The sequence below is a fragment of the Elgaria multicarinata genome, chromosome 14 (assembly GCF_023053635.1).
Source record: "Elgaria multicarinata webbii isolate HBS135686 ecotype San Diego chromosome 14, rElgMul1.1.pri, whole genome shotgun sequence".
In the NCBI taxonomy this organism is placed as follows: domain Eukaryota; kingdom Metazoa; phylum Chordata; class Lepidosauria; order Squamata; family Anguidae; genus Elgaria; species Elgaria multicarinata.
In genome coordinates this window covers 18,174,769-18,188,356 of record NC_086184.1, presented here as the reverse complement: position 1 = coordinate 18,188,356, position 13,588 = coordinate 18,174,769, and the positions used below count along the sequence as shown (strand labels likewise).

At 41.7% G+C, this 13,588-nt stretch overlaps 1 protein-coding gene across 3 annotated transcripts in view; it reads right to left on the bottom strand.

Moving 5' to 3' along the window:
- Positions 1-320: 320 nt before the first annotated feature.
- TK2 (thymidine kinase 2) overlaps positions 321-13,588 on the bottom strand; it is a 29,136-nt gene continuing 15,868 nt past the window's right edge. For 2 of the 3 annotated variants that reach the window (XM_063140981.1, XM_063140979.1), the window contains exons 2-10: positions 12,179-12,216; positions 10,677-10,751; positions 9,434-9,487; positions 8,587-8,676; positions 7,601-7,674; positions 3,928-4,016; positions 2,341-2,420; positions 1,188-1,268; positions 321-447 (exon numbers count right to left, since the gene is read on the bottom strand). In XM_063140981.1, the coding sequence (XP_062997051.1) occupies positions 349-447; positions 1,188-1,268; positions 2,341-2,420; positions 3,928-4,016; positions 7,601-7,674; positions 8,587-8,670 (507 nt within the window). In that variant the 5' untranslated portion in view covers positions 8,671-8,676; positions 9,434-9,487; positions 10,677-10,751; positions 12,179-12,216 and the 3' untranslated portion in view covers positions 321-348. Of the gene's footprint in view, positions 448-1,187; positions 1,269-1,296; positions 1,550-2,340; positions 2,421-3,927; positions 4,017-7,600; positions 7,675-8,586; positions 8,677-9,433; positions 9,488-10,676; positions 10,752-12,178; positions 12,217-13,588 lie in introns of those variants that run through there. The other variant, XM_063140980.1, reaches the window with a different exon arrangement.

Genomic DNA, 13,588 nt, shown 5'->3' with positions numbered 1-13,588 from the left:
CTGTTCTTTCTGAAAAGGAAACCCTGAGATTGAGAAGTGAGTGCAAGGAGCTAGGTTTTTGCATGGCGCAGGCCACAACACGGAGAACCTCTTGAGCTGTGGACAAAACTTGTTTCTTCTTTGACACCAGCTTCTCAATGACAACGCAAAGCCATTTTAGAAACTCCCTCTGGTTTCAAAACCTACCAGTCATGCTGTGCACAGGGATGCCGCTAGGGCGGTTGTCAGAAGCCCAACTGAGCATGCAGACTATGCCAGGAATCTCAATCTCTCTCTGTCTCTGTCTCTCTCTCAGCAAAAAACAAAGCACAGTTTCTATAAACCATAAACGACAGGGTAAATCTATTTCTATAGACAATGCTGCATGTTGCAAAGGCTCAGTATTCGGTGCCGATTTTTTTCATATGTTCCCATCATAGCCTGTAGGTCGTGGTCAGCCGGAAGCACCTGAAAAACAAGGAATCAAGCATTAAAACGTGTCTCTGAAAATGCTGTGGGCAATTACATTAAACTAGGGATGTCCATCTCTGTGGAATCTGCCTCTTTTGGGGGGTCAACAGGCTCCAGGCGAGCACCCGACTCGGCTCCCTTTTCCCAAAACTGCATGGCACAAATAGTGTGATTTAGGAAAATTTTGGACGCAAATGATGGCTGAAATTTGCATGACATCCAAAACCAGGTTTACTTATACGCGCCCAAACAAACCGGGATTCATAAGCCAACAACAAACCTAGTTTAAAGCTGGCTTACAAATCCTGGCTTACTGGGGTGCACTCAACCATGATCCCAGGTTTGGGTGTCACACAAAGCTATCACTTCCTGACTTCTTTTCCTGTTTCTTGCCCTAAAGTGCAAATATGGCCACAGGTTCTCATCACATAGGGTGACTCACCATGTCTCTATTAACGTACTGGAATGTCATCTCATACTTGCACTGCTTAAACAAACGGTGTCCACTATGACATCATTGAAATATTCTCCTTCCTTCTAGAGATTCAACCAAAAGCTAGAAAAATTCTACAAAATCATCTGAGCTAATTTGGCCAGGGTGGGGTGAGTGGGGGCAATGGAATTAAAGCCAAAGGGATGGACGGGCACTTCTTTCTACAAATATCAATAAAAATGCACGTAGAGTTTATTTACCTTTGCCAAAATGCTTTAAAACAAAATCATGAATGTACACTTACAAGCACTGGAGAAGGAACTTTAAACAGTGTTTGTTTAATGAGCCAATCTTCATAGAGCTGATGAATAGTTTCTAAATATTGCTATTCAAAAAAGAGGAGGGTAGGGGGAGAAAGAGGTTTGTTACAGCAGACACAAAACTCGTAAGACTAAGACATAGTCTGATCAATGAACACTGATGTAGTTGGAAGAATTCAATTCATACTGATTCGTATAATCCGGATGCAAAATGCAAACCAGTTGAAATAAATACCGAACGCTTCCATTCGATGTGGTTAGCTCTTCTTAAGAACGTAAGAAGAGCCCTGGTGGATCAGGCTATCTAGTCCAGTGTCCTGTTTCCTCAAAGTGGCCAATCAGATTCCTACAGGAAGACCACAAGCAGGACATGAAGTCAATAGTCTTCTCCTGCTGTTGATTCCCAGCAATTGCCTCTGATACTGGTGGCAGCCCATAGCCATCAGGACTAGTAGCCATTGATAGCCTTCTCCTCCACAAGTTTGTTCAACCCCTTTCAAAGCTGTCCAGATTAGTGGCCATCTTTACATCTTGTGGAAGTGAACTCCATAGTTTAACGATGATCTGTCCTGCTGCACTCCCACAAAACAACTTTGCAGAATGACCATGGGTTCTGGTATAATGGGAAAGGTAGACGTTTTTCTGCTTTCTATCCGCTTTCTCTACACTGTGCATAATTTTATATACCTTTATCATAACACCTGATTTCCCCCCCTAAACCAGAAAGCCCCAAACAAGAGCCTAATCTACACCAAGCAGGATATTGCACTATGAAAGTGGTATGAAAGCGATATATAAAAGGCAGGTATGAAAAGTGGTATATGGCCTGTGTCAATGGGCCCCCAGCTGTTGTCAGTGCACTTCAATACTGCTATAAAGCAGTAGCGTGGCTCCTGCCTTTTATATACCACTTTTATAGTGCAATATCCTGCTTGGTGTAGATTAGGCCATTCTAACCTTTCTTCACAGGGGAGTTGCTCCAGCCCCCTGATCATTTTGGATACCCCTTTCGGCACCTTTTTAAGCCCTTCAGTGTCTTTTTTTAAAAAATGCAGGTGTCATGCAATCCTTGGGGGAAGACACACAGCCCATTGGGAAAAATCACTCCAAAATCCCAAAAGTTGGCTTCCTCCTTACCACGGGAATGACTTTCTCTTCATCCCTGCACCTCCTTTTCAGCCTCTCATAACATATTTCAGGAGAGGTCTGCAGGTAAACTGCCATTAAAAAAAAAAGAATCATATTAAATGTTGTCGGTCTTCCAGCCCTATTCTGGAAGGCTCAGAGCGGAATTAAATGTATGGCTCACTCACTCTTCATGAATATATATCCAGGCGACATTTTAGATAATTAGAGGAGGCCTTGCAGGTCATTCCAAAATGAAAGGAATGTCGTCATGAAGAACCCCAACGGTGGGGCCTTCTCCATAGTGGCACCCACTTTCTGGAAAACCCTCCTGCCGTACAGTTCGGGAGGCAGAAAATGTGGCATCTCTCAAACACCTCCTAAAAACACACCTTTTCACCCAGGCTTTCCCTGGGCTATAAGTACCATTGAATTTTGCATGCTAATTTTAAACTTCTATATTATGTTTTATCTTGTTGTATTGTATTGTTTTAATTGTTGCGAACCGCTCAGAGAACCTCAATTTTTGGGCAGTATGGAAATGTAATAAATAAATAAACATTACATGAGCAAGTCAGGGATCTCAGTTACAAATTTAGGGCATTTCACACTTAGGGAGCAACAATCCTATGGGAAAATGTGTGTAAGGAAGCCTTGATGTCATTGATGGTGTGAAGGGTTGAGGCCTACAGAGGCAAGGTAATAAGAGTCAGGCTTAGAGGCCTGGGGTTTTGTTTTGTTTTTGTTGGGAGGGGGTATTCCTAAGAGGAGTTTCATTTCTCTGGTTAAGTATCACTTCTTCAAGACCGGAACAATACTTTGTTTTGGGAGGAGAGGGCATAAAAGAGTGAGAAAGCCAGCCAGGGGAGAGTCAGAAAAGAGCAGAGCATGAGACAGAAGCAGCCTGAAGAAGTCTAGGTGCAGCTTAGGGTAAAAGAACTTGTGTTTTTGCATCTTTTATTTTCTTTTAATACCTTTTGTATTACTCAGCTCTATTAACAAAATACTTTTAATTGCAATTTGCTGTTTTAATTTACAAGTAAACTGTTGCGTTAAGCCACAAGGAGTCTGAAGTGCCACTCACCCCATGTCTAAACCCTACATTATTGGGAAGGGGGAAGTAAAAGAAGGAAAGTGGAACTCTTAAGGAGGCAAGAGATCCTTAAAGAGTTGTTCAAGGGGTCCAGGGTACAGAAGGATCCCTGACAGTGGGGCTGGTGAGTGGATGGGTGACACTTCATTGTCTCTCTACTCCAAAATCACTCTGCATGCAATATATGTACACACACCTACCTTACAGGGCTCCAAAAATGGTAAATATGAATTTTAAACTCTCCAGGGGAAAGAACTACCGGGGGGGGGGGGGGTTAGAGAAGACAAATGGCAGGAAGGGAAGGGGTTAAATCCCTCTTTTTGTTTTCAAAAAAGAGAGAGGGGACGAGCATGTCAGAACTCCGTTTCACATAGCTACATAAGATGCTGCTAGCCCCTTAAACATGGGACAAAAGCTACAAGGGCCGGCCAACTTGTGGACCCAACTGGTGAATGGGATGCAAAGAAAGCTGTATGTGAAAAGACCACCAAACACAGACATTTTACCTATCAGATCAATGGAAATATTCATATTCTTTATGATCCACTCAAACCATTCTGTCAATACAACGTAATCCACTTCTGGCATTTTCCCACTGCAACAAATAAGAAAGATACCATTGAATAAACGTGCACAGTTGTGCAACTTAAATAAAAATACTTCTAAAGAGAGCTCCGTCTGTTAGACAGCAGATGGTACCATCTTGAAGCAAAACACACACACACACACACACACACACACACACACACACACACTTTTTACATCTGTTCCCTTGGAAACCCCCACTGCAAACCAGCTATGACTTCCACCGCGCCCACAATCCAGCCAAAATATTTCGTATAAGCTGACTGATGTATCCATCTTCAAGCGCTGTTCATTGGAACTATTTCAATGAGTTTCTGAATCTGCCTTGTCCAAGTCAAGTTTATTGTATTTAGCAACCAGCCGTTATACAGTTTCACATAGATGTGCCTTGTATTTAACAGTTCGCCCATAGGCGACCAGGAGTTCCATGAAGGCGCATGCATGGACTTCCGGGCAGGCAAGTGAATGGGGTAATGGAAGAAATGGACAGATCATTCCTGACATCTTTTATTGTTAAATTAGATTATGTTGAACTATGCAATAAATTTCAGAGAAGCAAGTCAGGTGTCTGCAGCTTTTCTGGGCCCTTGAGCCCCTTAACGATGGCTGTGTGGGGTTTCCAATGAGGGAAACTACCTCACCCATCTCCAGGATTAGGTCAGCTGGGAGTATCTTATGCTTCCATTCAACATTTCCGTATGGCTTAGTCAAGACATGGTATCTGACATAACAAGTGGGTAAGCCAAAAAAGAGTAAGTAACTGAACCTCAAGAACTATTTCAGCATTGCAGGTTTTGAGTGCCTACTTCTTCCAGAACCCAGAAGGCTGCGGAAAGCGTTCTCCAAAACCTTCTGCGGGCCCAGGTCGTGTGGGCTCAGCTCCTGTTCCTTAAGCCAGAAGCGCTGAAGGTTCACGTAGCTGCTGGAGCTTCTCATCAGTCAAATATCCCAGTACCGCTCGGGGCACCTCTCCACGCACTAGCTCCAATCCCTAAGGCATCTTCAAGCTCTCCCACTCACTGCCGCCGGCTCCTCCTCCCTCCCTCCCTTCTCTGCCATTCCGCTTGGTTTCCGCTCGAGCCACACAAGAAGGAAAGACCTCCATGACCAGCACGGAAAACATAGCGGAAGGGAGAAGAGAATGATACCCCCACCTCCTCCATCAACCTGGTTTGTACCCGTCAAATTTTTACTGGCCTGCTAAGAGACAAGTAGCAGGCATTTTCATACTGGCTGTGGAAGAAGGGGCTTCTTCCACGGCCAGCACGGAAACACGGGCTACACTTAGCAGGCCAGTAACATTAAAAACAAGATTGCTGCACAGTAACTTCTGATGGCTTTATTTACAAGGCTGTTCTAAATAACGCACATGACAACCATCTGCACCTATCCAATCTATATCATTACAAAATTCATGGAAGGAGAGGCAGGGAAGCATACCCTTTACCGTGGAGTAATTTCAGCTTTTTAAAAAAATCATATTTAACTCTTCCAACATCAACCCTATCCCTTTCAAAAGCCTTAAATATTGTTTGGTTGAAATGCAACCAACTGTGCCAATTCGCTATACTGCAGTTTGCTGTAAGGAATTCAACAAATCTGACAGGTGTTGCTTAGTTCCTATGGGTAAAATGCTTATTCTATTGAAGTCAAAGATAGCTTCAGCATTAAATTTAAGGGCTTAACTAAAATGTGATGGTGAGATCAGGGGTCTGGAAACAAAACCCTATGAGGAGAGACTGAAAGAACTGGGCATGTTTAGCCCTGAGAAGAGAAAGCTGAGGAGAGACATGATAGCACTTTTCAAATACTTGAAAGGTTGTCACACAGAGGAGGGCCAGGATCTCTTCTCGATCCTCCCAGAGTGCAAGACACGGAATAATGGGCTCAAGTTACAGGAAGCCAGATTCCGTCTGGACATCAGGAAAAACTTCCTGACTGTTAGAGCAGTACGACAATGGAACCAATGACCTAAGGTCATGGGCTCTCTCACACTTCAGCCATTCAAGATGCAGCTGGACAGCCATTTGTGAGGTATGCTATAATGCAGATTCCTGCATTGAGTAGGGGGTTGGACCTAATGGCCTTATAGGCCCCTTCCAACTCAACAATTCTATGATTCTATGACCATATGCAATGGAAGGGGGGGGGAACTCATGTCTTAAAATCCAAGCAAAAAATTGATTAAATAATCACTTTTTTGTTTAGATGTTAAGATATGAATTTGCTCCCCACACCTCTTTGCTTACGTGTGTATTATCAACATATCTTGCTTCTTTTCAATTTGGGACAAACTGAATTTTTCAAATGCATCTTTTGCATAATCAAATCTACACCTTTTTCAGTAACCTAAATTTATCTCCAAAGAGTCTGTGTAGCACAGATGCCACCTTGTGGATTAACAAGCAGCCACTTCAGAAGGGAAACACTTTTGTTTTGAGATCTTTCAGAGCAAAAAATAAACAGATCTTCTTCAACATAGAGGGACACATTGGAATTATTATAATAATAATTTATATATCACCCCATAGAACAAATAAATCAGGAGGGAGACAACAGCAGTTAGCTTTTATATTTTGGTTAGAGATGTAAATATGATTAGTTCTTAGGTTAACTTTGGGTTCTTTAACCCACGAATAACCCATAGTGCTCAGGTTGGCATGCCATGCAACACCCTACAATTGAGCCCAATTGGAGATTGATTATACAAAATGGATGTGGCACACAACCCACCACTAAAATCTGAACAGGGCCAGTGACTACTACAGCGTCTAACCTAAATAAGACCAGAAAGAGATTAAAAAACCCAAACTGTCAAGAATGCACATTTTCTTGACATAATAGTCACTTGCTGGGAAACTGAGCATGACTTGGAACATCCCTAAACGTCTATCAGTAAAAGATATACTATACCAATACTTTAATACGGAATAGGGAAAAATGTTTCTAAATGTTTTTAGAAATCATTTTGTAGGAACAAAGGCTGCATAGCACTACTACCTTGTTTTAAATGTTTTATACTTCCTTCTAAAAGTAAATATTGCATAATCCAAAATTGTTCTATTTTTTTGAAAATAAAAAACAAAAAAGGTCCTTGGAAAAAACTTTTTTACACATATTTTTCTGTCTTTTTCCCCCCCTGGCTTCACATCTCTAATTTTCATTACCTCTAATTAGCCAATCTACACATAAAACATGGAGTTTGTTAAGCTCATGGTTCTTGCTATGGAGTATCTTTATTCAGAATATATTCTCCACATGCCATGAACCTTAGATACCTCCTTCAAAAATATATATATATTAAAACGGCCTCACATATCATGAGATTTGAAAGTCTAATCTGACTTTGCCCTTCACTTTTCTTGTCATTTGCAGCGACATTTTAATCAACTGTGTTTACCTTATCTGTCCTTCATAAAATCAAAAAACACAGCACGATGGATTGAGTTCGCTGACGGAGTACAATAAAATTCAAGAAGAAAAATGCAAGTTATAACAGACTAACTTAAAAACAAGGTGTTAAAATTTCACAATTTAAACATGATTGAAGCTTTTAAATATATATATAAATAAAACAAGAACAATACTGAATACCTTCGGTATAGGTTTTCTACAAAAATGTATTTTGCACTGTGAATAGACCTCTCCATCATTCTTATGGGAGAAATCTGCAAAAGTAAAATGTCAAGAACCATTTAGTAGTTTTCTTTTCTTTTCTTTCTTTATTACATTTATATCCCGCCTGTTTCTTTCCAAGGAGGCATACATAATCCTCCTCCTCTCCATTTTATCACCACAACAACAACCCTGTGAGGTGGGTTGGGCTGAGCATCTGTGACTGGCCTAAAGTCACCCAACGGACATCCATGGATGAGTGAGGCCTAGAACCCGTATCTCAGTCCAAACACTTTAACTATTACACCACATTGGCTTTCTTTTCCAGTGGTGGGCGGTCCCAAAGGCTAAAGTGAGTGGAGCCAAAGGCTAAGGGGAGGAGACAAAAAGGAAAACTAAATGACCTTTAGGAGAGACATTAGAATGGAGGAAAAAACTGCCAGAAAGACAGGAAAACACCAAATGATAGAAAGGGTGAGGTGGAAAGGGTGTGTCCAGGAGTCATGAATTTCTGCACTACAGCATGGTGTTTTGCCATGACCCTGTTCAGATGACACACTAAGCCACGGTGGTTAAACATTCAGAGCAAAACCTTATGGATTAGTGTGGCATGTGAAACATGACTTAACATGTCATGTGAACCATTCCTAACCATGGTGGCTACATAACCATAGTTTAAACACGCTCACTAGCCATTTGCTGCAAAAGGCTTAGCAGCCTAACCATGGCTTAGTGTGTTGTCTGAACAGGCCCCATAAGTGTTTGTGACAAGCGGCTGTCCCAAGAGGCTTACAATTTAACATTCAACCCTGGAGAAGAAAATAAGGGAGGCAAGGGGAGGGAGAAGCAAAAGTAATAAGGCATAAATATGAGCAAATGAGAATTATACACACACGGAGGTATTTTTTCAGTCAGGAATGAGAACTCTTTGCATTGAAAGAAAGAAACAAAACTTCGAAACATACCATCGGCCTCGTATGCTGGTCCAACATAGTAAGCTGCACATAAGTCTGTAGCGTTATCCCCCACCGTGTTGCATCTTGGTACATTAAGCCCTGGCGTAAGGAGACACAGTATTCCCCCCGCAGCAGTTATTTTGTTTTAATTGCGGTTTCACAATATAGATGATATTAGAATACAGTGCAGTACCGGGATTCTTTTTTGTCTCAGCCAATGTAAAATGCTGAGGTAAACTTTCTCTAAGGCCCTTTCTACACCTAAGTATTATCACAGGAAAATGGAGGGATCGTTCCTGCCTGCTCCCGGGATACCCTGTGTGTCACTTGGATGCACAGGGATGATCCCAGGGAAAAAGGCAGGTGAAGAAACGGCCTAAGACAAACAGATCCAGGGAAGAGATTTCCCACACAGAGTTTTATTTTTGAAAACCACAGAGAGACTGGGACAAACAAAAAATATTATCCCAAAGAGACTAGTGGTTTTTTGCCACTGAACTTTTTTTTTGCCCAGCCAATGAAAAGCATTGGGTAAAATATTGTCCCATGAGGTTTTTCAAATAGGGATGTATACTTAGGGCACAATCGTATGCATGTTTAGATAGAAAAAAGTCCTACAACTCTTCGTATTCCCCAGCCTGGTTGGCTGGGAGTTGTAGGACTTTTTTCTGCCTAAACATACATAGGATTGTGGCCTTAAGTGTCTTTCTTCTGACGCCTCACACATGGATATGTTCGATGATATTTTCCCTCCCAGAAATACATCATAGTTTGGCTTGGGGTAGTAAAATGGCACTAAAGAAGTTTCTGTCAGATTTCCCTCTCAGTGTTAAAGAACTTAAATCTGGGAACTTACCAGAGGGTTATGACCCCGAACATTCCTCCATTTTGACACTGGTTCAGTCAAAACCTGAGTTTGAAATATATAATGACATTTATTTTTCAGGACTGGAAGTTTTCAACTGATAATACAGACCTAGTTCACATGTAATAACAACCCAGCACAGGTTGAGTATGGATTGTTGTTGAATCATGGGTTGTTACATGCAAACCCTGCACTGTGGTTTAACTGCAGGCTGTTAACCACAAACAACCCAGAGTTCACAACCCAACAATGGACCATGGAGTATGGGTTGTTGTTGAATTGTGGGTTGTCGTTACACACGACAAACCACAATTCAATGTGGTTGAATTGCACTATGGTTTAACATCATGTGCAGTCAGCCTTTGCCCTCTTCTATGTGATAGCCCTTCAGATATGAAGAGTGCCATCATGTTCTCACTTGATTATCTCTTCTCCAGCTGAACGCATCCATCCAGCCCAGTCACAGATAACGTTTTCAGGCCTGCAGGCACAACATATTTGCCCTACGGCCATTTCTGCCCATGGGGATTTATTTTCGGGGATTCTTTCTTTTCTTGCCCCCCACAACTTGCTTAGATTCCCATTTTAATTCCCCCTGCCCCCCTCCCACTTGGATTCCTAGCGTCAACTGGTTGCTTGGATTCTTGCAAGGATTTCTGGACTAGATAGATCTTGATCAAATCCAACAAGGCCCTTCAGCAAGAGTGCCCATGAAGGATTACTTAACATTTGAAGCACAATTCACCTGTGTTAAGTGATCCGGATTACGCACTCAGGCTCTGCACATTAAACACATCAGTGGCTTATTGGGGTTCTAGTAATAAAGAAATAAAAGTGGACCATTCAAGAATGAAACCTGACCATCTCAGCACTAGTTAGCAACTGGGCTCCCTAAGCCAAATCTGGCCGGTGTGCAGCTTACTTTCTTGACCTTTATTGCCAACCCAGAGACCAAAAAGGTGTGGCATCTGCCAGTCCTTTCTTCAATGCAGCCTTCGAGGAAAACCAGATATGGTCCAAGAACAACATGTGGAATTCAAAGGAATTTAGGGAAACAATATCCAGATAACAGGGGGTTCCACCGAACGTCAACCCAATCCTAAGCACGTTTACTCAGAGAAGTTCATCAGAGCTCGGTTCTTTGTTAAATGTACTGAGCTTTGCAGCCAGACTTAGATCAAAATTTAACCCCAAAATACTGTTATGAGTTTGACCGAAATCTCAAATGCATCACCTCAATATTGGTGTTTTTTGCAAAATAATCCAGGCATGTTGTTTTCCCGCTTGCAATATTGCCCTCGATGCAAATCTGGGGAGAATCAAAACAACAAAACCGATCAAGGCTGTGATGCTAAATGAACCGCCAACTGGTCAGCAAGCTGTTGACTAATACACAAAAGTGATGCTTCAACTTTGTAGAGGAAAGCGGGGCGCAGGGGAGGTTGTATTCCTCCCGATCTTATAAAGCATAGCTTTTTATATTTATAAGATGTTGGGGGAGATTGTTAAAAAAAAAAAGCTCAACGTTTTGGTTATTTCATGTCCTCATTCACGCTACCCGAGGTGAATGATCATCATTTTGTGGTCAAATCAGAACTATCCACACACAAGCGCCCAGCTGTGAAACATCATGTTAAGTCGGAGCCCTTTTCCAGGGTACTTCATTCCATTTATCCACTTCTCACAACCCCTCCAGCCTTTGTGGGGAAAGCTCCCAAAGTTTGTGGAAATATCCCCCCCCCCACAAAAAATAAAAAAATTAGGAGTCAAAAAAGTCCTGTGAGGGAGGGCAGAAACCAAGAGCAGTCTAATGTGTGGAGTCTCTGTTGGGTGGGGAATGGAATGGAGTACCATACAAGAGATCATGGCTGGCTGAGTGACACCATGAACAGGAACAATCCACACTGCCATATTCTGTCGCAGGGCCCACTCACTTATTATATTCTACCAATGTTTTATGGTTCCAATGTTGTCATTGGAATCTATTTTGATGTATTTTTAAAATTTAGCAATAGCCAAGAATAATGAACTGAAATATAGAAGGCTGTAACCAATTTTTTTATCTTCAATGGATCAGATGGGCTAAACCATTCATCTACATTGTAATTGTTGTGTTGTTTATTTGGTGCGTGTTTTTATGTAAACTGCCCCTGGAGATAATTTGAAGGTGCAACCCTATGGCCCTTAGCCATTGTATACTGGGGGTTTTCACCTCTGAGGCTGTAGATAGAGCTACAACTTTGGAAGTGAAAATCCTGGCTCGGATCTTCAAACCCACCCCCTCTCCCAGCCACTGCAGAAAACTCCACACTGGCATCTCTATCATCCCATGGAAGAATCGGGAAAGGAGAGGACAGCAGCAGCCTAGCAGGGCATAGGAAACTCCAAACCCTTTGAGATCAAATGCTTCTGTCTAGCAAGTAGCAACCCAATGGAGTTTTACCCTTAGTATTTTATTTATGATGTGTGTCTTTTTTTAAAAAAAAATCTATTTAAATTTTAAAACATCCAATTTTAAAAAGAAATCATCATTTTATATCCACCCTGCTTCAAAAAAAAGTACTATACAAGTACAATTATTTCTCTCCCTTCTAATGCAAGGTCTATACCAGCATTCAAAAATGCACCAAGGCCATTATAATTACTGCATTATAATTACCCTACGTATTTTGTAAGAATCTCATATGCTATTAATGTTGCCTTTATTAGTGGGGTGTGGAGGAGTCTCATACTTACAACTGTCTTCTTCCCTCCTTCATTTGCCTGGTTTTTATCTTTTAAGAAAAAAATAAACACACATATTAGTAAGCTACTGAAGTGTAACTGGCGCTGACAAGTCATTTCAATTTTAGTGATATTACAACTCAAGAGATAATGTGGTGTAACAGTTAGAGTATTGACTAGGGAAACTCAGTTTCAAATACCCACAGTCAGAAAGCTCCCTATTGGGCCACTCACCATGGGTTAATGGTGGGTTATCCTGTTGTCTGAACACATCGTGTTTTCCACAGGGTGGCTTGTTTACCACGAAGTGTGGTTATTTTTTTTCTCAAATAAGCCACCTTGAGAAACCATGGCTTGTTGTTGGGTTGTTCAGAATGGTTAACAAGCCACACTGGATGGTTAAAAAGCAATCATGCAGAAAACGCATCACATTCAGACAACACAATAACAGACCCTGTGGAAAAAGCACAATAACCCACCCCACAGAAACGCGCTGTGTTCAGATGATAACCCACAGTTCAACAACCCACACTGGTAGGTTAGTGTGTTGTGTGAAACCAGGCAAAATCTCTCAGTCTGACCTATTGTACAGTGTTGTTATAAGGCTAAAATATGGGCCGGGGTGGGTGGGAAATCATTCACACCATGAGCACCTTAGAAGAAAACGGCAAGATATAAATATAATAGAAGAACAACCATTCCTTCTATTTCAGAAACTGCGTGACTTGACTGCAAACTATATATAACTGGTCGGTGAACATTACTTACAAAGAGTATTAGCAATTCTAAGCATGTTTAAACAGGCAAAGTCCCTCAACTCCTACAAAGGGAGTTGGGGAATGCTGGAAGTTGTAGAATGTTTCTGTCTAAACATTAAGAATTGCAACCGCTTTAACAACTCTTCGTTGTGCAAGAAGAAAAGGAGATAGGATCAAGTGAAAGGATGGGTCAGAAATTCATTGGCTTTTCATTTTTAATGCAAGATTACCCAATTTGCACTTCCCAGAATTGAACGTGGAAAGAAACGCAATTTGCCATCAGAAAGCCGTATCTTAAGGAGCTTGCAACGCGATTCGCAAAACAAAAACACTTTTAAAAACACACATACACACAAATAAAATAACAAGAACAAAAAAGAAAGGGTCTAATTTTTTCGCTGCAAGGCTTCTTCTGTCCCCATTCTGCGTCTGTGGTTTGTTTCTTCTGCAGAAAAAGATTGAATGAGCTGAACAAGATTGCACTTAACAGATTCACCCATCACTACTCAGCTGCAGCAGCTTGCATTCCCATGAGGTGTTGGCAAAGGCATACTCCGGCATGAGTACAGGTGTTGCAAGTTCAGCTGCACAGCACAAGGCCCTCCGGATGTGGACAGGGAGAGGCTGCCGCACCGGCAGGATGTGGGAGAACAAATGTCGTAGG